The following is a 22,459-nucleotide window of genomic DNA, read 5'->3' on the forward strand; positions in this document are numbered from 1 at the left end:
GTTTGCGTGCAGAAGGAAACACATATGTATGTCGCACCTGAAAATTTAAACAGTGTTCAAACTACACATGTATCGTTATCATTAAAGTGAGAGCAATAATTGTCACGCAAGACCTCCTCTAATGCTAAAACAGGTAATCTGTAGAAATTTTTAAAGCGTTTCCTATGGAAATTTTTAAGCACCGTAGTTTGCCGCCATTCCACGAGCGTGCACAATTTTAAAGCATTATATGTGAGGTATCTATTTACTCTGCGTAACATCTTTTACATTATACAAAAAAAAAATGGGCAAACTTTACTGTTTTTTTTTTGTTTGTTTTTTTAATTCATGAAAGTGAATTTCTTCCAAAAAATTTGCATTTGAAAAACCGCTGCACAAATACAGTGTGACATAAAACATTGCAACAATCGACATTTTATTTTCTAGGGTCTCTGCTAAAAAATATATACATAATGTTTGGGAGTAATTTTCTAGCAAATATACTCATTTTAAGCAACAAGTGTCAGAAAAAGGCTTAGGCATACAGGGATTATTATCTATATGTACAGTTCAAAGGTGCCCTTTCACACACATCACATTTGTATTTGGCTAACAGTGTCATTGGTCTGAGAACAGCAGTCTTGTTCAACGACAGTCAAACAATTTCAAACAATATATATGTCAGGGGAGCTTTATAAAGTAATCTATTCTAACCAGTTCTGGTTAGATATTGGACAACCTACATTCTACTATAGAGCACTCCTAAACATATATGGTAGATCTATCTCTATCTAAACTCCTCCCAGGCTAAACACGGATGAGAAGAGCAGACCGTCAGTCTTCAGACACCTTGTAAGTACGATGTACCTCTCATTTCTATGATCTATGATTAGAGCTGCATATAAATGTCACATCCATAGGTATAGAGCCTCCAGGGCCAGAAAATGTATGCAAGGCCAAAACTTTAAGTGCAGAAGTGTTAATATTTTTTATTGTCTTCATCCTCCCCGGGGAGAATAAAACGTTCTCTTTTGCCTTGTACACACCATCGTTTTTCCTGATGTGCAAAAAGCCGTTGTTTTTCCCGACGTGATTCCTCTCCAGCCTGACTTGCATACACACATTCATGCAAAAAAAACGTCTGACCAAAGTGCGGTGACGTACAACACGTAAGACGGGACTATAAAGGGAAAGTTCCTTTAAAATGCCGCCAACCTTTGGGCTGCTTTTGGGCTGCATACTTGATTCTAAGCATGCGCTTTTTTTCCCCTCGGAAAAGCATACACACGACCGTTTTTCTCGACGAGAAAAAGACTGACGTGAAACACGACGAGAAAAAGGAGAGATGGTTTTAATTTTTTGCAGGCAGTTTTTTCGTAGCAGTCCAAAAGGATTTTGACAAACCACCAGGGATCAAGGTAGCCGGACACTGAAGGATTGATCACCTGTCAGTCGGTACCTGAGCGACGTTAAGAAGGAGATCCAGGCGTTATTCTTCCGAGAAGGATTGCCTCCGCATTTGCAATCAGAGAGGGTCTGTGGCAAAGGTGTCTCCCTGAAGTTCATTCCAAGGAGGGTCTTTGGCAGAGACTTTTCCTCAAATCCAGATTCATTCCAAGGAGGGTCGGTGGCAGAGACTTTTCCTCAAAAGGTTTGAGTGATACTCCGGCTGCCAGGTCAGTGAGAGAGGCCTGTCCGGGTACGCTTAGCCCACTCAGGTAGGAGTGGTGCGGAAAGTGTTACGTATGGGAGCAGGACTGTTCCAAACACTACGCCTGAATCTGCTGTTCTCCTTCTTCTTCCAAACCCTATCCTTTCATCTCCGGTTCATTGGGCCAAATCCACATCGTGCCTAACTTAATTTTTTCCATTTAAGTTACACTGCCTTAAAATTTCTACCTAAGTGCCCGATCCACAAAGCACTTACCTAGAAATTTTGGGCTGTGTAACTTAAATTCCGCCGGCGCAAGGCGTTCCTATTGTAATGGGGGCGATTCCCATTTAAAATAGGCGCGCTCCCGCGCCGGCCGTACTGCGCATGCTCGTGACGTCATTTTCCCGACGTGCATAGTGCGAAATTACATTATGTTGAGCTTTGTGGATTGCGACGGGTCAATAAAGTTGCGTCAAAAACAAAAAAAGATAAGGCGAAAAAAAAAAAATTCAAATAAAAAAAAAATCGCGTCGCTGGACAGAAGGGTCTGCTTTTACATGGTGTACTAACTTTACACCTTGTAAAAGCAGCCCTAATTTTGCGTATGCAAACTAAAACTTACGGAAAAAAAACGAAGCTGAAAAGCTTCGTGGATTTCCGTAAGTGCTAATTTGCATACCCGAGGCGGCATTTCGACACGAAATGCCCCCAGCGGCGGATGCGGTACTGCATCCTAAGATCCGGCAGTGTAAGTCCCGTACATGCCGGATCTTCTGCCTAACTATGGAAAACTGATTCTGTGGATCAGTTCCATAGTTAGGAACAGGGATACGACGGAGTAACAGCAGTTACGCCGTCGTATCCCTTTTGTGGATTTGGCCCATTGTTTTTACCCGGCTGGGTAATAAAGAGCATAGAAAAGACCCTTGTTGCGGACACCCTTTACCAACGCTTTACCAACCAGCATCCGAACGGAAGTGAATCACCAGGCCTTCAGAAAAAAACTCAAAACCCATCTATTCTGAAGGCAAAATAAAGTAGGAAATGGATACCAAGCGCCCTGAGGCGATTCAGTTCGCATGTGTTGCGAAGTTTTTCACTCACTCACTCACTCACATTCCTTTACTATTGCTATATGCACCATTCACCCCAATGGAATTCGGAAGAGCCACGAGGTAAATGTGTTGGAGACTGAACATTGTTTCATGCTATGTTATACATTGCTTGGTTTATTTCCCTGTGTATTTGGAGTATGTCCACTAGATGTCACTATACACAGATAGTCTATCATAATGTTCTTTGTGTTAACTATCTGTTACTGCATCTTTCCTGTTATCTATGGTTGTTGTTCTTCTATATCTTGTGTGCTAACATGAGCACCATGCTCTCTGCTGTATGTCTCTTCAATACGAATGAATCCAAGTAAACTACAGCCATCCATATATGTCTGATTATTCTTTGCATCATCTGCACCAGCCAACAAAGGTTATGGGCCCAGACAACGTGAATCATCAGACAGCCGGAACAGAGGCCTAGTCTTCACCTGCACACCATCTTTGATCAAGCTGCGGAGGAAATCTGCTCTGAGGTATCCAGGTGTTTGGAATACGAGCAAGGTACATTAATCATGGCTAGCAGCGGGGATCTTAAACTGGGGATCACTAAGCTAAATAGTGACAACTACCAGATGTGGAAGTTCAAGATGGAGATGTTGCTGAGCAAAGATGACACATGGGATGTCCTCACCACAGACAGGCCGGATGTAGACAACCAGGAGTGGGATAAGAAAAACAGACAGGCAAGAGCCACAATAGCCCTACTGGTAGAAGATGAACAGCTTATCCACATAAAAGGGGAAGATACTGCCAAAGGTATGTGGAATGCACTCCGTAGATTACATGAGAGCTCTAGCTTAAACAACAAGTTATATTTACTAAGGAAGCTGTACCAGTCCAAACTGACTCCAGAAGGGGATATGCAAGAACATATAAGAAGCGTGCTGGAGATTGTCGCACAACTCAGGGACCTCGGAGAGGAGATCAAAGATAACCATGTGACAGCAATACTTTTATGCAGCCTGCCAGAGTCATACAACCCTCTGATTAATGCATTAGAGACAAGATCTGAAGCAGAACTCACATTACAGTTAGTGAAATCTCGACTTTCAGATGAATACAAGCGCAGAAAGGAGCAAACTTCTCACAGGCAAGAGAGCGATACAGGAGCAGCACTTAAAGCAACAGACACTAAGATGCCAAACTGGAAGGCCAAACTATGTTTCCGGTGTAACAGGGCTGGGCATTTCAAGCGCGACTGTCCATTGTGGAGGAATGAGCAGAGGGAAAAAGATCCCAATCAGGCACTCATAACCATGATGAAAAACAACGACCAAGCAGCGTGGCACGGAACTTTTAAAGTGACAGATGCCGTCACCAACCATAAATGGTATATAGATTCTGGAGCAACAAGTCACATGACTAACGACAGAGAATTCTTTGTAGAGCTCAATCCAGACAAGAAAGAAGCCATATATCTTGCAGACGGGAGTTGCACAACTGCTGAAGGAACAGGACATGGAATAGTCACTTGTAAAAATGAGGATGGACAAGTGTTAAAAATACCAATGACGGATGTATTGTATGTTCCCGGACTCAATGGCGGCCTTATATCAGTCAGGCGACTGGCAAGCAAAGGACTAACCACAACGTTTAAAGGTGACCAATGCACTATCCAAGATGGGGAAAGAGTGATAGCAACAGCTAAAGCGGGCAAGCACCTTTATGAACTTGATGTTGTTGAGCAAGAAACAAAGCTCTGCACACATAAACACAAGAACTGTATTCATTTATGGCACAGACGTCTGGGCCACAGGCACCCTGACAGCATACAGGAGCTGGCCAGACGGGATTTAACGAAAGGCTTCAAGTTAACAGGCTGCCCAAACACGCTAAGGTGTGAATGCTGCATCAAGGCCAAAGCCACCAGAGTAACCCCACCAAAGGCAAGTGAAAGCAGAGCAACAAGACCGATCGACCTAATACACACAGATGTATGCGGGCCTATGAGAACAACCACCCCAGGAGGAAATAAATACATATTAACTTTTATAGACGACTACTCAAGGTTTACAGTGACATACCTAATGAAGAATAAGTCAGAAGTATTCGACAAGCTGAAGGACTATGTTACCAAAGTAAGCAATAAATTTCACAGAAAACCATTAGTACTCAGAAGTGATAATGGTGGGGAGTACACCGGGTTTCAAGTTGAGAATACACTCAGGGAACTAGGAATAGAACATCAAAAGACTGTCCCATATACTCCAGAGCAGAACGGGGTAGCAGAGAGGAAAAACAGATCCCTGACTGAAATGATCAGATGCATGTTGACTGATTCTGGACTCCCTGAAAAATATTGGGGAGAAGCAGCACAAACGGCCACCTACTTACAAAACAGATTACACTCCAAGGCAACAACCAAAACTCCATACGAGCTATGGCACAGTCGAAAACCAAGCATAGGACACCTCAAGGTATTTGGAAGCAAAGCTTTTGCTTACATTCCGGGAGAAAAGCGCAGCAAGCTCCAGAATCGAGCAATTGAAGGTGTCTTTGTTGGTTATGCCGACAACACCAAAGGATACAGAATCATAGACCCGAAGACCGATAAAGTGACAATCAGCAGCAGCGTAACATTTATCGAGGACCCGAGAAATGAAGTAACAGAGCCAGCCATGCCAAGAGCAGAAGAACCAAATAACGATGAGCAGGTTTTCTTTCCTATGGAACGAACCCCCGAAAGTGATACTGTGTCACAGAAAAGACTGGAACAAACTGAACCAGCTAATGACGCTGAACCAAGACGCTCAATGAGGGAAAACAAAGGAAAACCCCCCAACAGACTCTCGTACAAAGTAGAAACATCCTGCGTAAGAGAACCCACTTGTTGGAAAGACATAACACAACTCCCAGAGAGGGAAGCCAAGAGATGGATAAAGGCAGCTGAGGAAGAAATCATCTCACTACAGGACACGCAGGCTTGGGTACTAACGCAACTGCCGGCCAAAAAGAGGGCAATTGGGTGTAAATGGACCTTCAAGGTCAAGTACAACACTGATGGCACAGTTGAGAGATATAAAGCGAGACTCGTAGCCAAAGGATACTCCCAAAAATATGGAGAAGACTACGATGAGACATTTGCCCCAGTCGTCAAACATACCACAATCAGAGCTCTACTCACAGTTGCAACTACAAAACAAATGCTAGTAAAGCACTTTGATGTAAAAACCGCTTTCCTACACAGTGACTTAACAGAAGACATCTACATGGAGCAACCAGAGGGCTTTGTAGACCCACAAAAGCCAGAACAGGTGTGTAAACTTAAGAAGGGGATCTACGGGCTCAAGCAAGCAGCCAGAGCATGGAACATGAAGATTAATGAGGCGCTTTTGAGAGAATCCTTTCAGAGGAGCAAGGCCGATCCCTGCCTATACACCAAGAAACTAAATGGTAGGTGGATCTTTGTACTCATTTATGTAGATGATCTGTTAGTATGTTATGAGCAAGAAGGGGATTGTTCCAGACTGCTGGAGGTCTTAAACATGGACTTTGAAACAAAAGATCTAGGTGATGTCAAACACTTCCTAGGCATGCAGATAGAAAGAGAAGAAGATGGTAGTTTTCTTATTAACCAGAGTCACAAAATACAGGAAGTAATTGAAACTTTTGGGCTCAATGATGCCAAACCAGTCAACTCGCCTATGGAGACAAATTATCTTAAAGAATTAAACAACTCAATTAACCCCTTGCAAAATGACTCACAATTCAGAAGGGCAATGGGGAAGTTACTATACATAGCTACAGTGGCAAGGCCTGACATAGCTACAGCAGTGGGATTCTTATGCAGAAAAGTATCCCAGCCAACCCAGATGGACTGGAACGCAGCAAAAAGGATCATACGCTATTTGAAGGGAACAATAGACTTTAAACTGAAATTTTCATCAACAGGGAAGAGTGGTCTGACTGGATATGTGGATGCAGACTGGGCAGGTGACCCCAGTGATCGGAAATCCACCAGTGGACACCTGTTTCTATTTAAAGACGGTCTGATCAGCTGGACCACCAGAAAACAGTCCACAGTGACACTGTCCTCCACCGAAGCAGAATACGTGGCCGCATCACAAGCAGGGCAAGAGGTAATCTGGTTGAGACAATTGCTGGAAGATCTAGATCAGATCCAGAAAGAGTCCACGCCAATCTATGAGGACAACCAAGGATGTATAGCACTCGCACAGACAGAGCGGATAAACCCGAGAACCAAACACATAGACGTGAGATATCACTTCTTAAGAGACTTGCAAGAGCAAGGACAGATGGATCTACAATACTGTCCCACTGAGGAAATGTTAGCAGACATCCTTACTAAGCCTTTGCCTGCAAAGAGACATATGGATCTTACAAGAAGAATCGGTTTGTCTAATTAAGCACTTCACAATGAGAAGGGGTGTTGGAGACTGAACATTGTTTCATGCTATGTTATACATTGCTTGGTTTATTTCCCTGTGTATTTGGAGTATGTCCACTAGATGTCACTATACACAGATAGTCTATCATAATGTTCTTTGTGTTAACTATCTGTTACTGCATCTTTCCTGTTATCTATGGTTGTTGTTCTTCTATATCTTGTGTGCTAACATGAGCACCATGCTCTCTGCTGTATGTCTCTTCAATACGAATGAATCCAAGTAAACTACAGCCATCCATATATGTCTGATTATTCTTTGCATCATCTGCACCAGCCAACAAAATGTACCACCCAAAACAAACCAGCAGCTCCTCCGGGGGTAGTGCTACATATTTTTAAATTTTTAACTTCCCCATTGGGAGGCTTTGGTGAAATATCAGGGACCAAAACAGACCCCTGATGTCTCACTTTTGACACTGAGAAAGAGACTGAGAACAAAGATTCCCCAGTCTATTTCTCTGCAGCAAAGTAGCACAGGGAATCTGCGCCGCACAGGGTGATTAGGGTGTGCCCTGGCACACCTGGCACACCCTGTGTGCACGCCTATGTTCACTTGGTTCTCAGTGTTAGAGGCGCTGGTGAACAGATGCAGCACCATACCGATGCAGCATTCACCTAGGTAAGTATGATTCTGGGGGGATAAAAATACATCACTTTTAATGGAATAGTAGAAAAGGGCAGTAGAAATAGTAGAAAAGTCTCTAGCCAAACAATTGAAATACAAAAATCCTAGTTTTATTCAACAAAGTACACAAAGAAGTAAACCCAACGCTTGAAAAAGAAAGAATAGAGCAAGTAACCTATTGTACAGTAGATCATGCTGTCCAGTGATGCAGAGCCACACCAGTTATTATGTCAGTTCCCCGATGACCTCCCGAAAGAAAAAACACCAACACGTGTCTGGACTTGCTCACTCCAGTCCTACTAAATTACAGCTTATGAAAAAAAAGGGGTTGGGTCTCTTGGGTGGTGTCATTGACCATATATGGTTATCATAGGCGTGCGCACAGGGTGTGCCAGGTGTGCCCAGGCACACCCTAATCACCCTGTGCAGCACAAATTCCCCCTAATGCCCTAGCTCCTCCCCTTCTCCCTACAGCCCTTCTGGCTTCCCTCCTCTCCTCTCTCGCTGGCGGTTGCTGTGGGGGAAGGGGCCGGTAAGTATGTCATTTACTGGCCCCTTCCCTTTCTGAATGAAGATCGCGAGTGATCGGTAGTGTGTATTAGAGCCTTGGGGTGCACACCCTAATGCAATAGGCTGCGCACACCTATGATGGTTATTGATTATATACAGTGGGGCAGATTCACAGAGATCGGCGTATCTCTGTGCGGGCTTAACATATCTCATTTACGTTACGCCGCCGCAAGTTTTTCAGGCAAGTGCTTTATTCACAAAGCACTTGCCTGTAAAGTTGCGGCGGCATAGCGTAAATCACCCGGCGGAATTCAAATTTGGTGGGTAGGGGGCGTGTTCCATTTAAATGAAGCGCGCCATCCCTAAAATATCCCAGTGTGCATTGCTCCAAATGACGTCGCACGGACGTCATTGGTTTCGTCGTGAACGTAAATGACGTCCAGCCCCATTCACGGACGACTTACGCAAACAACGTACATTTTTAAATTTTCGACGCGGGAATGACGGCCATACTTAACATTGGCTGCGCCTCATAGACCCAGGGGCAACTTTACGCCGGGAAAAGCCTAACGTAAACGTCGTAACTTTACTGCGTCGGCCGCGCGTACGTTCGGGAATTTGCGTATCTAGCTAATTTGCATACTCGACGGGGAAATCTATGGAAGCGCCACCTAGCGGGCAAAAAAAAATTGCATTTAAGATCCGACGGCGTAAGAGACTTACGCCTGTCGGATCTAATGAATATCTATGCGTAAGTGATTCTAAGAATCAGTCGCATAGATACGACGGCGCTAGGCAGAGATACGACGGCGTATCTGGAGATGCGCCGTCGTATCTCTTTTGAGAATCTGGGCCACTATGTGTACATAGGCTTGTAAAGAGGAAGTAAACTCTGATCCATTACTTACTATGATTAGGCTTACCTATAGATACTGTAAATATCATTTAGGAGATATTTAGTATACATGCAGCCGATGACATCATGGAACAGCCCCCCATGCTGTTACTTCAGATTCATGTGCCGGCGGCTCCCCATCGCATGCGCGGGAGTGACGTCACGCGCCTCTGGCCAATCACACAGCCGATGTCCACGGACCCATAAGGAAGACTGGAGAAGATGGATGCGGCCTGTAGCGAGGACAAAGCATCGATTGAGGGCTTTGTTTGCAGGTAACACAAAAACTGCCAATTTACTTCCTCTTTAAAACTTTATCTCCCCCATTAAATACAATGTATTTTGACAAAAAGTTCAATATTTTTTTGTAAATGCCAATTTTGCTGCAGTAGGTTGTATATATCGCACAGATGCATCACTTCACAGACAGGGTCAGGGCATCCGCCTGGCATGTTATTTATTAGAATTTTGCATTCTTAATATTTCATTTTAATTATTACTTTATTTGCTGCTCCTTGCCAAATAGAATTGTTAGGAAAATAATGTTTTCTTTGGTACATGTTCCCCAAGGCACCACTAGGGTTGCCACTTTTTCTTCAAGCCAAACACGAACATTTTAGTGGTGCACAATAATATATATATTTTTTATTTAGCATACACTATAGGATTGTAACAGACCTGGGACACCTTTGGGCACTCCAAAGAGAATAGTAATGCGGCACACATAGTGCCCCCTAGCCCTCCTGTCAAGCCCTGTTCCAAGCCACATTCCTGTCTAAATAAAGGGGCAGATCCACAGACAGAGTACGCCGGCGTACTTTCAAATTACCCGCGTTGTATCTTTGGTTTGAATCCTCAAACCAAACCAAGATACGACGGCATCTGGGTTAGATCCGACAGATATACGTCCTCGTACGCCTTTCGGATCTAAGATGCAATACTTCGGCGTCCGCTGGGTGGCGTTCACGTCGTTTTCCGCGTCGGGTATGCAAATTAGCTATTTCCGACGAACATACGCGCGGCCGTCGCATTCTCTTACGTCGTCTCTAGTCTGCTTTTTGCGGCGTATAGTTAAAGCTGCTTTTTTGCGGCGTATAGTTAGACTTGCCATGTTAAGTATGGCCGTCGTTCCCGCGTCGAAATTTGATTTTTTTTTATTTTTTGCGTAAGTCGTCCGTGAATCGGGATGGACGTAATTCACGTCTATGTTTACAAAAATGACGTCGTTGCGACGTCATTTAGCGCAATGCACGGCGGGAAATTTAGAAACGGAGCATGCGCAGTTCATTCGGCGCGGGGACGCGCTTCATTTAAATGAAACGCCCCCCAATCGCCGATTTGAATTCCGCAGCCAGAGATACACTACGCCGCCGTAACTTACGGCTTGAATTCTTTCTGGATTCGAACCAACAAAAAGTAAGATACAGCGGCGTAGCGTATCTCCCATACGCTGCGCCAGTGCAGATCTCTGTGAATCTGCCCCACAGTGTCCAGGTTTTAGGTGGACTGAAACCCGGACATATGATTCAAAACCCAAACCGGGTGAATCCTGGACAGGTGGCAACCCTAGGCACCACCCGGTCCCAATGCTATTTGATAATCTATTGCCTATTTGCCTAGAAAATGGCCATTACTTTTTTTTTTAGCATTCAGTTCCCATTAATTTCTGGGTTGAATGATAATCAAAGCTTAAGCCTTGTACACACTACTACATCTCAGTACAGCGATCTCCCCTGCTGTGCTATTATGTTCTGACAGGTTGACTCCCCCCCACCAGAACACTCTGGTCAGTGCTCTCGGTCATTGGCTGGAAGCACTGATTGGGACCCGGACGGCAGACCTTTTTCAGTCATAACCCTTCGGACCAGCTGCCATACACATGGGCCGAATGTTGGTCGGCTTCTATTGAACCGGCCAATGCTCCCCGGAATTCGGCCCATGTTTACTAGGCCAGTGTTTCTCAACCTTTTTTCAGTCGAGGCACCCTTTAAAATTATAGACAATCTCAAGGCACTATTTAAAATTATGTGCAGTCTCAAGGCACCCCATTCTAAAATGTTTAAAAATGATTCTAATAGATTTACACAATGCAGCAACGTCCACACATAGGACACCCAACGTTAGAGGTGATTTACTCTTTCAAAGAAAATACACTTTTGCACACGGGTACTGACTAGTATTCCAATGTTTCTCTTCTCCCTCAATTTCTCTCCATCACTCAGTTAATGTCAACCCAGTGCTGAGGGAGAGGGGTGGAGGAGGGCAAATCAAGGATTCTGTGGAGGCAACAGACATCCTACTTATTAACTGATGATGTCATTGGTTGTTAGGATGTCAGGGCCAGATTCACAGACGAGATACGACGGCGTTTCTCCTGATACAACGTCGTATCTCTCAGACTATCTATGCGGCTGATTCATAGAATCAGTTACGCATAGATAGCCAGAAGATCCGACAGGTGTAATTGTTTTACACTGTCGGATCTTAGGATGCAGTACCGCGGCCGCCGCTGGGGGGAGTTTGCGTCGTAAACCAGCGTCGGTTATGCAAATTAGGAGTTACGGCAATTCACGACGGATTTTCGCGTTTGCTACGTCGCCGCTAGTCTAGTTTCCCATCGCAAAGTTAGTCGTCGTTTTTGGTGCCTTAACTTTACACAGCAATCGTATTGCTGTATAAAGTATGGCCGTCGTTCCCGCGTCGAAATTTTAAAATGAACATCGTTTGCGTAAGCCGTCCGGGAATATGGAATTACGCTACGCGCGTCGCCGTTCAAAAAAATGACGTCACGGCGCGCAAAGCACAACGGGAATTACGAAACTGAGCATGCGCAGTAGGTCCGGCGCGGGAGCGCGCCTAATTTAAATGGCGCACGCCCATTTGAATTGGCCCGCCTTGCGCCAGAGGCCGCCGGCGTAGGTTTTCATCGCAAGTGCTTGGTGAATCAGGCACTTGCGATGAAAACTTGCGGCGGTGTAACGTATCTGCGATACGTTACGCCGCCGCTCCCCTACGTGAATCTGGCCCTCAGTGTCTAGAAAGTTGTAATAATGCATACTAAAAACTGTGGCTTTGTGTAACTAAAAGGCAGGCTTGATCCACCTGCTGGCTTGTATATATGTAATTGTTGATAATTTTTTTAGGCATTTTCCCAAGGCACCCCTGAAGAAACTTCAAGGCACCCCAGATTGCCTGGCCACCCTGGTTGAAATAGGCTGGCCTAGGCTTCCACTTCCAGTAACAATTTGTACATTTGTAACACAATTTGTATTCTTTTTCAGGAATGTCATGGACACTTTGCCATTTCTACTTTACTTTCTCCTTATTTGTTCATATCCAACAAATGGTCACAAGCCAAACATTTTACTGATCATGGCCGATGATCTTGGAATTGGAGACGTAGGATGCTTTGGGAATAATACAATAAGGTAACAGTTAACCACTTAAGACCCGGACCATTATGCAGGTTAAGGACCCTGTCCCTTTTTGCGATTCTGCACTGCATCGGTTTAACTGACAATTGTGTGGATGTGCGATGTGGCTCCCAAACAAAATTGGCGTCCTTTTTTTCCCCACAAATAGAACTATACTTTGGTGGTATTTGATCACCTCTGCGGTTTTTATTTTTTGCGCTATAAATAAAAATATAGCGACAATTTTGAAAAAAAAAACTATATTTTTTACTTTTTGCTATAATAAATATCCCCCAAAAATATATAAAAAAACATTATTTTCCCTCAGTTTAGACTGATGCGTATTCTTCTACTTATTTTTGGTAAAAAAAAAATCGCAATAATCGTTTATTGATTGGTTTGCGCAAATGTTATAGCGTTTACAAAATAGGGGATAGTTTTATGGCATTTTTATTAATATTTTTTTTTTATTTTACTAGTAATGGTGCCGATTAGTGGTTTTTTTTTCATGACTGCGACATTATGGAGGACACATCGGACACTTTTGACACATTTTTGGGACCATTGTCATTTTCACAGCGAAAAGTGCTATAAAAATGCACTGATTACTGTGAAAATCATTATGGCATTAAAGGGGTTAACCACTAGGGGGCGCTAATGGGTTAAGTGTGCCCTAAGGGAGTGATTCTTACTGTAGGGGGCGTGGCTGTAGGTGTGACGTCACTGATCGTCGTTCCCTATAACAGGGAACAGACTATCAGTGACACTGCCACACAGAAGAACGGGGAAGGTGTGTTCACACACACACCTCTCCCCGTTCTTCAGCTCCTGTGACCCGATCGCGGGACACCGGCGGCGATCGGGTCCGCGGGTGCGGTCACGGAGCTTTAGACCGGGTCGTGCGTGCGACCCAGGGCTGGGCTCTTAAAGGCGACGTACAGATACGCGCCTGTGCCCAGTCGTGCCATTCTGCCGACGTATATCGTCGTTAGGCAGTCCTTAAGTGGTTAAAGTGGATGTAAACACAAAATTTTGTATTTATTTTTTTGCTGTCACAATGTAGAGTATAAGATTTCCTATCATCTGTGCCCAGTCTTGCCACAAAGAGTTAATCCAGCTCTGAGCAATCCTTTTTTTCTTTTTTCAGTGAGATAAACAGGCGAAAACGTTTGTCCGTTCTTCCCCCTTGCTGTGAGTGACAGGTTATTTACACATTTCATGCACTAGCTTGAGACAGACATTATTTTTTAATTCCCATCCCCACTCCTTTTCTGAAGTCATGTGATTACTTTTCTAGATTTTGACTGGATGTTAGTGATCATAGCAGAATTTAGTGTAAGGAACACACAGGAGAAAATGCATGTTGACAAGGGGAGTGTAGAGGTGGGCGGGGAGTCTACTGACATCACGACTCCACCCACGAGCTCCAGATACAGGCCCACCCACAGAATCTGCAGTTTTTCAGTTCTTATAACAGACAGAGGGGAGACATTTGACAGGTAAGGATACATGCAGGAGGCATCTATATCCTTATAGATCAGCACTATGGCAGTAGTTTAGAAAGGATGAGAGTGGGTTTACATCCACTTTAATTGGGGATTGTGATGTTGTTTTGCCTTCTATGAAAGGAATGTGTTTTTCCTCTCCATACTGGCAAAATTCTGTTCTTTTGCCTGAAAAGTATCGGGTATGTTTTTAAATTAGAGTATATGCGCAGTTTTAACTCAGAAAATGAAATGTAAATATAGAATTGATGCTGTTGAACACCTATCTCATGCCGCGTACACACGGTCGTTTTTTGTGATGAAAAAAAACAACATTTTTAAAAACGTCATTGAAAATGACCGTGTGTGGGGAAAAACGTTGTTTTATGTCTTTTGAAAAACGACAAAAAAAATTCGAACATGCTTCAATTTTTTATGTCGTTTTTCAAAACGTCGTTTTTTGTGTCATAAAAAATGACCGTGTGTGGGCTAAAACGACGTTTTTAAACCCGCGCATGCTCAGAAGCAAGTTATGACACGAGCTTGAATGGAACAGAGTGCCGCAGTATGTGCTAAATGTAACCGCGCTTTGCTAGAGCATTTTGAAAAAACGATGGTGTGTAGGTAATGTAGTTTTTTAAAATGAAGTTTGAAAAACGTTGTGTTTTTTTTCATGAGAAAAAACAAAGTTTTTTTACAAGACAAAAATCCACCGTGTGTACGCGGCATTAGTGTTGTGGCCTTTCGAGAATTTGCCAGGGTTAAGGCCCATACACACGATAGAACTTTTTGACAACAAATGTCTGACAGGCGTGTTTGATCGGACAATCCGACCGTGTGTAATCTCCATTGGACAAATGTTTTCGGTTTTTCCCTCGGACAAATGTTCGCTGTGAATGCTCTCAAACTTTTCGGCAATCGTTGGCTTATTCGATCGTGTGTATACAAGTCCATCGGACTAAAGTCCAAAGTACAAACACGCATGCTCAGAACCAATGCTAAACATCAGACAACGATAGCAGAATTTGCCAAAAGGGTGGTGGTAAAGAGCTGAAAAACCATGTGATTTGGTGAAAGTTGGCTGAAAAAGTCCTGCTGTGTGTATGCAGAACAAGTTCACGGTCAACGTCCATTCAGACCAAAATCCACGGAAAAGTCTGATGGAAGTCCGATCGTGTGTATGAGGCTTTAAGTTTAGAACTCTGTGCTTCTACTTTCAGATGCTGCATACTTGCATAGGGCAGCATAGGCTCATTTTACATGTACTATTGTATTTATGGTTTCTTTTCAGGTATCAGTTTACTAACTCTTTAGAATTTCTCATTTTCAGGACTCCTAACATTGACAGATTAGCAAAGGAAGGTGTGAAACTTACACATCATATTGCTGCAGCTCCCTTATGCTCCCCAAGTAGATCAGCCTTTCTGACTGGCCGATATCCTATAAGAACAGGTAATTTATTGGTCAATTTAACAGAATATTTGGCATTTGAAACATTTGTAATCATATAATAAATATATGTAGTGCCCTCCTCTAGTTAGACAGCTAGGTTAAATATAGTTGTTTTGCTTCGCTGTAGTGAGTTGAGCAAGGATCTATTGGTTTTAGCTGTTCAAGGTTTCCTAAGCTGGGTGTTTCTCTCATCTGCTTCTGGAAGAAGCTTCCAGAATGTCACTTGCCATGTCACTTGCCACACGTTGCGGATTGTCACTTGCCACGTCACCTGCCACACATTGCAGATTGTCACTTGCCACATCACCTGCCACAAGTTGCGAAATGTCACTTGCCTGCTACCAGATGCAGATTGTCACTTGCCACGTCACCTGCCACAAGTTGCAGATTGTCACTTGCCACAAGTTGCGGATTGTCACTTGCCATGTCACCTGCCACATGTTGCGGGTTGTCACATCCACATCACCTGCCACATGTTGCGGATTGTCACTTGCCAATTCACCTGCCACATGTTGCGGATTGTCACTTGCCACGTCACCTTCCACATGTTGTGCATTGTCACTTGCCACGTCACCTTCCACATATTGTGCATTGTCACTTGCCACGTCACCTGCCACAAGTTGCGGAATGCCACTTGGTTGCCACCAGATGCAGATTGTCACTTGCCACCTTGTCTGCCACACCTTGCGAATTGTCACGTGCTAAGGTGGTGTTTTGCTTGTCAGTCAGGCAGCAGAGAGATGATGTAATATTTCTACTGCCTGCACAGTAAGTGCGGAATTTACTGCAGGGATGCAGGGCAGGCGTGGGGCGGTGAGAGATGATGTCATCTCTCTGCTCCCCCGGCCACCGGCTTCTTGATTGGTCAGCCGCCAGCTCACCCACAGAGCCAACCAGCTGACCACCCACTCTCTGACTCTCACTAACTGCCGAGCCGCCCACCCACACACCGAGGCACCCGGCAGCCCACGCTGTCACCTGCCCGCTCTGTCACTCGCACGTGGACTCTACGGTGCCTGCAAATTCTGCAACTAGAAATTCGCTAATTCCTTGGGGGTGGCAATTGCCCTGTTGCCCCCCTCCTGAATCTGCCCCTGGTGAGACAGAGATATCTGCAGTCTGGACCTCAGCAAGAGATGGGCTGGGGGTATAGGGAAGTCTGCCAATGGATTATATTTGCTTGACGGCACAGGTATGGAGTCTTGGTCTGGAGAAGGATCCTTTATCTCCCTCACTGAGGATCTTCCTGTGGATTCTGGGTGGCATACAGCTCCTGGGACATTGCGAGTAAAGACCTTGCTGTGGATGCAGATGTGGATGCAATGCTGGCCAACTTGTTAAGTGCAGCTCCTTACGTTTTGTCCTCTATTTTTTTAATTAAATTATAGTTGTATATTAATTGTAGTATAACTACTGATGCTTCTCTTCCTTGTTGCATTTTTTCTGTCCTTAGGAATGACAGGACACAGTGGGTATGAGGTTTTGATGTGGAACGCTGCGTCTGGTGGTCTCCCCAGTAATGAAACAACATTTGCAAAGATATTAAAACAACAGGGTTATTCCACAGGAATAATTGGTGAGTATTGCAGAGAAGTATCCATATTTTATGAATTTAATATTTCATGACCACCATGCTTAATCCAATCTTTGTTTTAGAATTGAGAAATATTGGGGTAAAGGCATTGTCGGTCTTTTTAAAGTGTCAGTCCATCTCAAAGCACCTTGTACCCATGTTGATGGGGACAAGGGCCTCATCCCCACAACCCAGGCCTATGGTTGTGGGGGTCTGCAGGCAGGGGGCTTAACGAAATCTGAAAGCCCCCTTTAACAAGGGGGCCCCCAGATCCTGCCCCCCATGTAAATGCGTATTGGGGAAATAGTACCCCTACACATTCACCAAAAAAGTGTAAAAATAAATAAAAACAGAAGGCAGTATTTGACAATTCCTTTATTAAAAAAAGAAAAGAAAAAAAAAAACAGTGTCCCCCAATGTAAAATCCATCATCAATCACGATGCCAGCCCCACCGCCAGACCCGAAAAAAAAACCAAAAAAAACGCTCAGCCTTCAACTAAGACCCCTTTCACACTGAAGCATTTTTACAGCGTTTTAGAGTTAAAAATAGCGCTATTAAAACGCTCTCCATGCATCTCAATAGACCATTTCACACGGAGTCCTGCAAGCAGCATCTTTGGAGCAGCTTTTGGGCGCTGAAAAAAATGCTCCAAAAACCCCTCTCCATTAAAATGAATTGAAAGCGCTGTAAAAACGCCTTACCCTTTCACACTGAGGCACTACAAAAACGCCCTAAAACATTAGGGTCTTAGCGGTGCTTTGCCAGCACATTGGGATTGCAGATGAGGCTTCGCTCGAATAACACTCGAAAAACGCCCCAGTGTGAAAGGGGCCTAAGGCTAACCGCCGAATGCCTGGCTTGCTGTTTGACAGTTCTCATGTAGGTAAGGGTGTGGCCACCTGGTTATGTCACCTGGTGGCACCACCCCCTTGTGACATCACCGACCCAGCATACACTGGTCGGTGATGTCACAAGGGGGGATGCCAACAGGTGATGTCGTCAGGTGGCTCCACCCCTTACCTTACCGTGTCGCTCGTTCATTCGTCCCCCCCCCCTTTTCTGGTCTGCCAGGCTGCATGCTCGGATAAGGGCCTGTTATGGATTCAGGGGATCCCCACAACATTTTTTTTTTTCACTTTTTTATTGCTGGCAAGGGTTTTTTTTTTCAGCTGTCAGCAGGGAAGCCCATTGACAGTTAACAACCAGCTATTCACTGCATCCTAATTGGGCAAAGTTTTGGCCAATCAGGGCTTAGAATGCACAGTGTAACATACAGTGCATTGCACGTTTAGATGCATTCTGGTGTATTTTTTATTGCGTTTAGATGCTCTCTGGTGTATTTTTAAATGCATTCTGGTGTATTTTTCATGCGTTTAGATGCTCTTTGATATATTTTTAAATGCATTTAGATGTGTTCTGGTGTATTTTTCATGCATTTAGATGCGTTCTGTTGTATTTCCCATGCGTTTAGATGCTCTCTGGTCTATTTTCTATGTGTTTAGATGCGTTCTAGTTTCTTTTTAAATGCTTTTAGATGCGTTCTAGTCTATTTTTTATGTTTATTAATTTTTATGGTGTATTTTTTCATTATGCATTTAACATGAAATAATATTGTTTTGAAATGTAAATTTCTGTCAGTATTTTATGGCACACTGGTGTCTGGGATCTCTAATGTTTTAATTTTTAACAATCGTTTTTATTTTGTTGTGTCTTAGTAAAAGTCTTTATATATTATTTTTGTTTTAAACAGGGAAGTGGCACTTGGGGATGAATTGTGAATCAAGGAATGACTTTTGCCACCATCCATTAAATCACGGCTTTGATTATTTTTTTGGTACTCCTTTTACTCTTGTTAATGATTGCGAAGTCACAAGACCAAGTGAACTCCAATTGAATATCAGGCAACAATTACATTTTTATGCACAGATATTCGCCATCACTGTGCTTACATTACTAGTTATCAAACTATTACATCTGATCGTTATTCCCTGGAAACTTTTTATTTTTGCATTTTTAGCTTCAATTTTTTTCCTATATTGGTATGTAGCCCTCGCATTTCTACCACACTGGAACTGCATATTAATGAGAAACTTTGACATTGTTGAACAACCAATGGATCTGGAGCTAAAAGTTAGCCAGATAGTGGAGGAGGCCAAAGCATTTATTACCAGGTAAGAATAAACATATTATGTTTTCAATATAGAATCAGTAAAAGTTTAAAAGGTGTTAAGGCTCATGCACACTGCATCTGAAAAAAAAAAAGGCTGCTTTTACAGACATTTGAGCTTTTATTTCAGCATGAAGAAGCGTGTACGTTTTTGGGCTATTTTGCAAATTTTTACTGAGCTTCCTTGAGCTTCTTTAGGCCAGGTTCACACCTATGCGAATTGAGTGCGGTTTCAACCGCATCCAAATCGCAGGACATTTCAAAATACATTGTTTTCAATGAGGCTGGTTCACATATGTGCGATGCATCCGCACTGCGCATTGCCTCCAAACCGCGTGCGGTTTTTATGTCTTGCGGTGCGGCTCAGGTGCGAATTCAGTCCCATTATCTTCTATGGGTACGCATCTAATTCGCAGATGTGTTGCGGTTTGAACGGAAGTTTTTTTTCCTCCTCCACCACCTCCCCCTTTTCCTAGTTCCTCCTCTGTCTGTTTCATGCTGCTGAGGTGAGTAGCCATGTCCAAAAAACGGAGCAAAAAAGTCACTGCTAAGGTGAAGGACTGTGTGGATTCCGAGGAGCTTATCCGCCTTGTCAGGGAGAACCCACAACTCTATGACACCCGGCATACTAAATATAAGGACAATGTTTTGAAAAAAACTACCTGGGTTGAAATTGCCAAAAGCCTTTTGCCAGAGTGGAGCATGTGCTCATCCCAAGTTCAAGCTGACAAAGGTAAGTTTGATTTATTTTTTCATTCCCTAACTTCTAAAATTATAATTCTAAGTAGACCCCAATAACTACAGTGCGTACCCCCCACAAATCCAGAGCAGGCCTTTATCCAAGCATGCATTCTGTCAGGGCATGTAAAGTGTGCTAACCCATACCATGCCACATGTTTTCTATCTTGGCATGCAACTTGGGTCAGATCTATGGGTCACAAACCCAGAAAATGAGTCTGGATTGCCTGAGCCTATGCCTGGACCCTCCTCTGCTCCGACAACCATTGCGCGGCCTGCCAAAGTGGCACGTAAGCGAACGCCAGTATCGCAGATGGACATAAGCGAGCGTCTTCTAGAGATGTTACAACAAATGGCTGGAAAGGTGGATGCTTTCTTATGTCCAGCTACAATACTGGCGCTTAATTTTGTACCATTGATCAAAAAAGTTCTACCTGAGAGATATTTAGAAATGCGAACCACAGTAGAACACGTTCTGCAGTCATTTACAGTGCCAAGCGAGCAACCAACATTGGAAAGGCCATATGTAACAAAAGAAACAACACACATACACTTACCAATGTCAGGCCAGTACCCGGACCCAGGAAACCAACCTTACCCCTATGTTCCTCCATCCTACACTTCCAGCTTTCAGGAGCCAACTTCAATATATGAGGTACAACAGAGGCGAACTCCATATCCCATCCCATCCCCAATCCCTTCAATTAGGCCCCAAACACAAATGCAGGGGATGTATGTGCCACAGCAACATTGGCCACAGTACCATGGGCCTCAGACACATGTGCCACAGCACCATGGCCCACAGCCACATGTGCCACAGCACCATGGCCCACAGCACCATGTGCCACAGCACCATGTGCCACAGCAACATGTGCCACAGCAACATGTGCCACAGCACCATGTGCCACAGCAACATGGGCCTCAGACACATGGCGAGTCTAGCCATGCTTCAAGCACCGAGATTGATGAAACTACTTCAGCAAGTCACTACTCCTCAGACACACCATTATTTACCAAAACATATCAACATCTCTAAAGTTTACGTTATGCCCACAGTAAACAAGCATGTGTGCATATTTTGTATCAAAGTTTAGTCCTGAGGTAAACTTGAAGGCAAAGTTTTTATTTTTTATATTATTCCAAGAAAATATATGTTGTCTATTTCTTTATTTTTGGGAGAAAAGTAAAAAATAAATATATTTTTGGGCATCTTATGTCTGGTTGTTCATTTATAATTACAGATGTTGGATAGTTGAACCCAAAAAAGATTACATGCTTCAACATAAAATTTAGAATGCACATAGGTGTGGAAAAGTACCTTAATGTGATTAATAATCTTTGTACAGGCTGGATGCTTGCTCTGAAGCATGTGTTCTGGCGCTCCAAACTAGGGTACGTTAGTCCTAACAATTCATCAAAACTTAAAAAAAAAAAAAAAAATTAAATAAATATTTACTATGGAACAATGGAGAAAGAAAATGTTTAGCAAAATGAAAAAAAAAAATCACCTGGTTATTGACATGCGTGTATAATTAAAAAACTTGTCTTCATGCCCACGGAGATCTTCATATAATATCATGAACTGCCCTCTTTCATCCCTATTTGCAATGATAGGATGAACCCAGTATCTTCTTCTTCTCCTCCTCCTTCTCCTCCTCTCAACTTCCAGCAAGATTGCTGCTGTTGCAGCAACAACTGTAGGCATGATCATGGGCAGGGCAGCACACATTTCTTCTGAAATCCAAATCCAATTCCACACAATACTGAATGCTCGTGAAAAAGGAAGAGTCCAAGAAAGGTCACTCCCTTTTATTACCTACATCATCACACAGCTAACAATGATTGGCCCTCACCAAAAACGCAGCTCAGATAATTATTTCTTCTAAATCGCACCCGATCGGCAGCTAAACCGCAGTTGATCCGCAGAACACCCTTTAGAGAAATTCGCAACGAGAACGCAGCTCCAAAACGCAACGCACTAGTGTGATTCCGGCCTTAAGCATAAGCATTCTTTATTTTCGAAAACCCTCCCCTCCTGCAATTTTTTGTGTGTTTTCAAGCTTCTTTTATCAAATTCATGCTCTTTCCTGCTTTTTCACAAATTTTTGGGCAATTAGGCGTCTTTTCTGCTTGAAAGCTTCTCTCAAAAACACAAGTTTGGTGTGGGCGGGGGGGATATTCTGCATGTAAGAGCATATGCCTTATGCCTGTAAATGCCTGAAAAAGCCATAGTGTGCATGGACACATTGGCTAATATGGAGCGGAGTTTCCAGGCAGAAAAAAATCCCCCATCACCACTAAGGCCTTGTACACACGAGCAGACATGTACGATGAAAACGGTCCGCGTTTTCATCGGACATGTCTGCTGGGAGCTTTGGGTCTGATGTGTGTACACACCATCAGACCAAAATCCCTGTGGACAGAGAACGCGGTGACGTAGAAGA

At 43.6% G+C, this 22,459-nt stretch overlaps 1 protein-coding gene across 3 annotated transcripts in view; it reads left to right on the top strand.

Annotated features, from left to right (window-relative positions):
• Positions 1 to 669: 669 nt before the first annotated feature.
• The window catches only part of LOC120927469 (arylsulfatase L-like), a 50,441-nt gene continuing 28,651 nt past the window's right edge, over positions 670 to 22,459 (top strand). The window contains exons 1-5 of one of the 3 annotated variants that reach the window (XM_040338167.1): positions 670 to 831; positions 12,468 to 12,614; positions 15,414 to 15,535; positions 16,989 to 17,111; positions 18,861 to 19,281. In XM_040338167.1, coding sequence (XP_040194101.1) covers positions 797 to 831; positions 12,468 to 12,614; positions 15,414 to 15,535; positions 16,989 to 17,111; positions 18,861 to 19,281 — 848 coding nt within the window. In that variant the 5' untranslated portion in view covers positions 670 to 796. The remainder of the gene's footprint in view (positions 832 to 12,467; positions 12,615 to 15,413; positions 15,536 to 16,988; positions 17,112 to 18,860; positions 19,282 to 22,459) is intronic. The other 2 variants (XM_040338166.1, XM_040338168.1) reach the window with 2 other exon arrangements.

This window comes from Rana temporaria, chromosome 2, assembly GCF_905171775.1.
Source record: "Rana temporaria chromosome 2, aRanTem1.1, whole genome shotgun sequence".
Classification (NCBI taxonomy): Eukaryota; Metazoa; Chordata; class Amphibia; order Anura; family Ranidae; genus Rana; species Rana temporaria.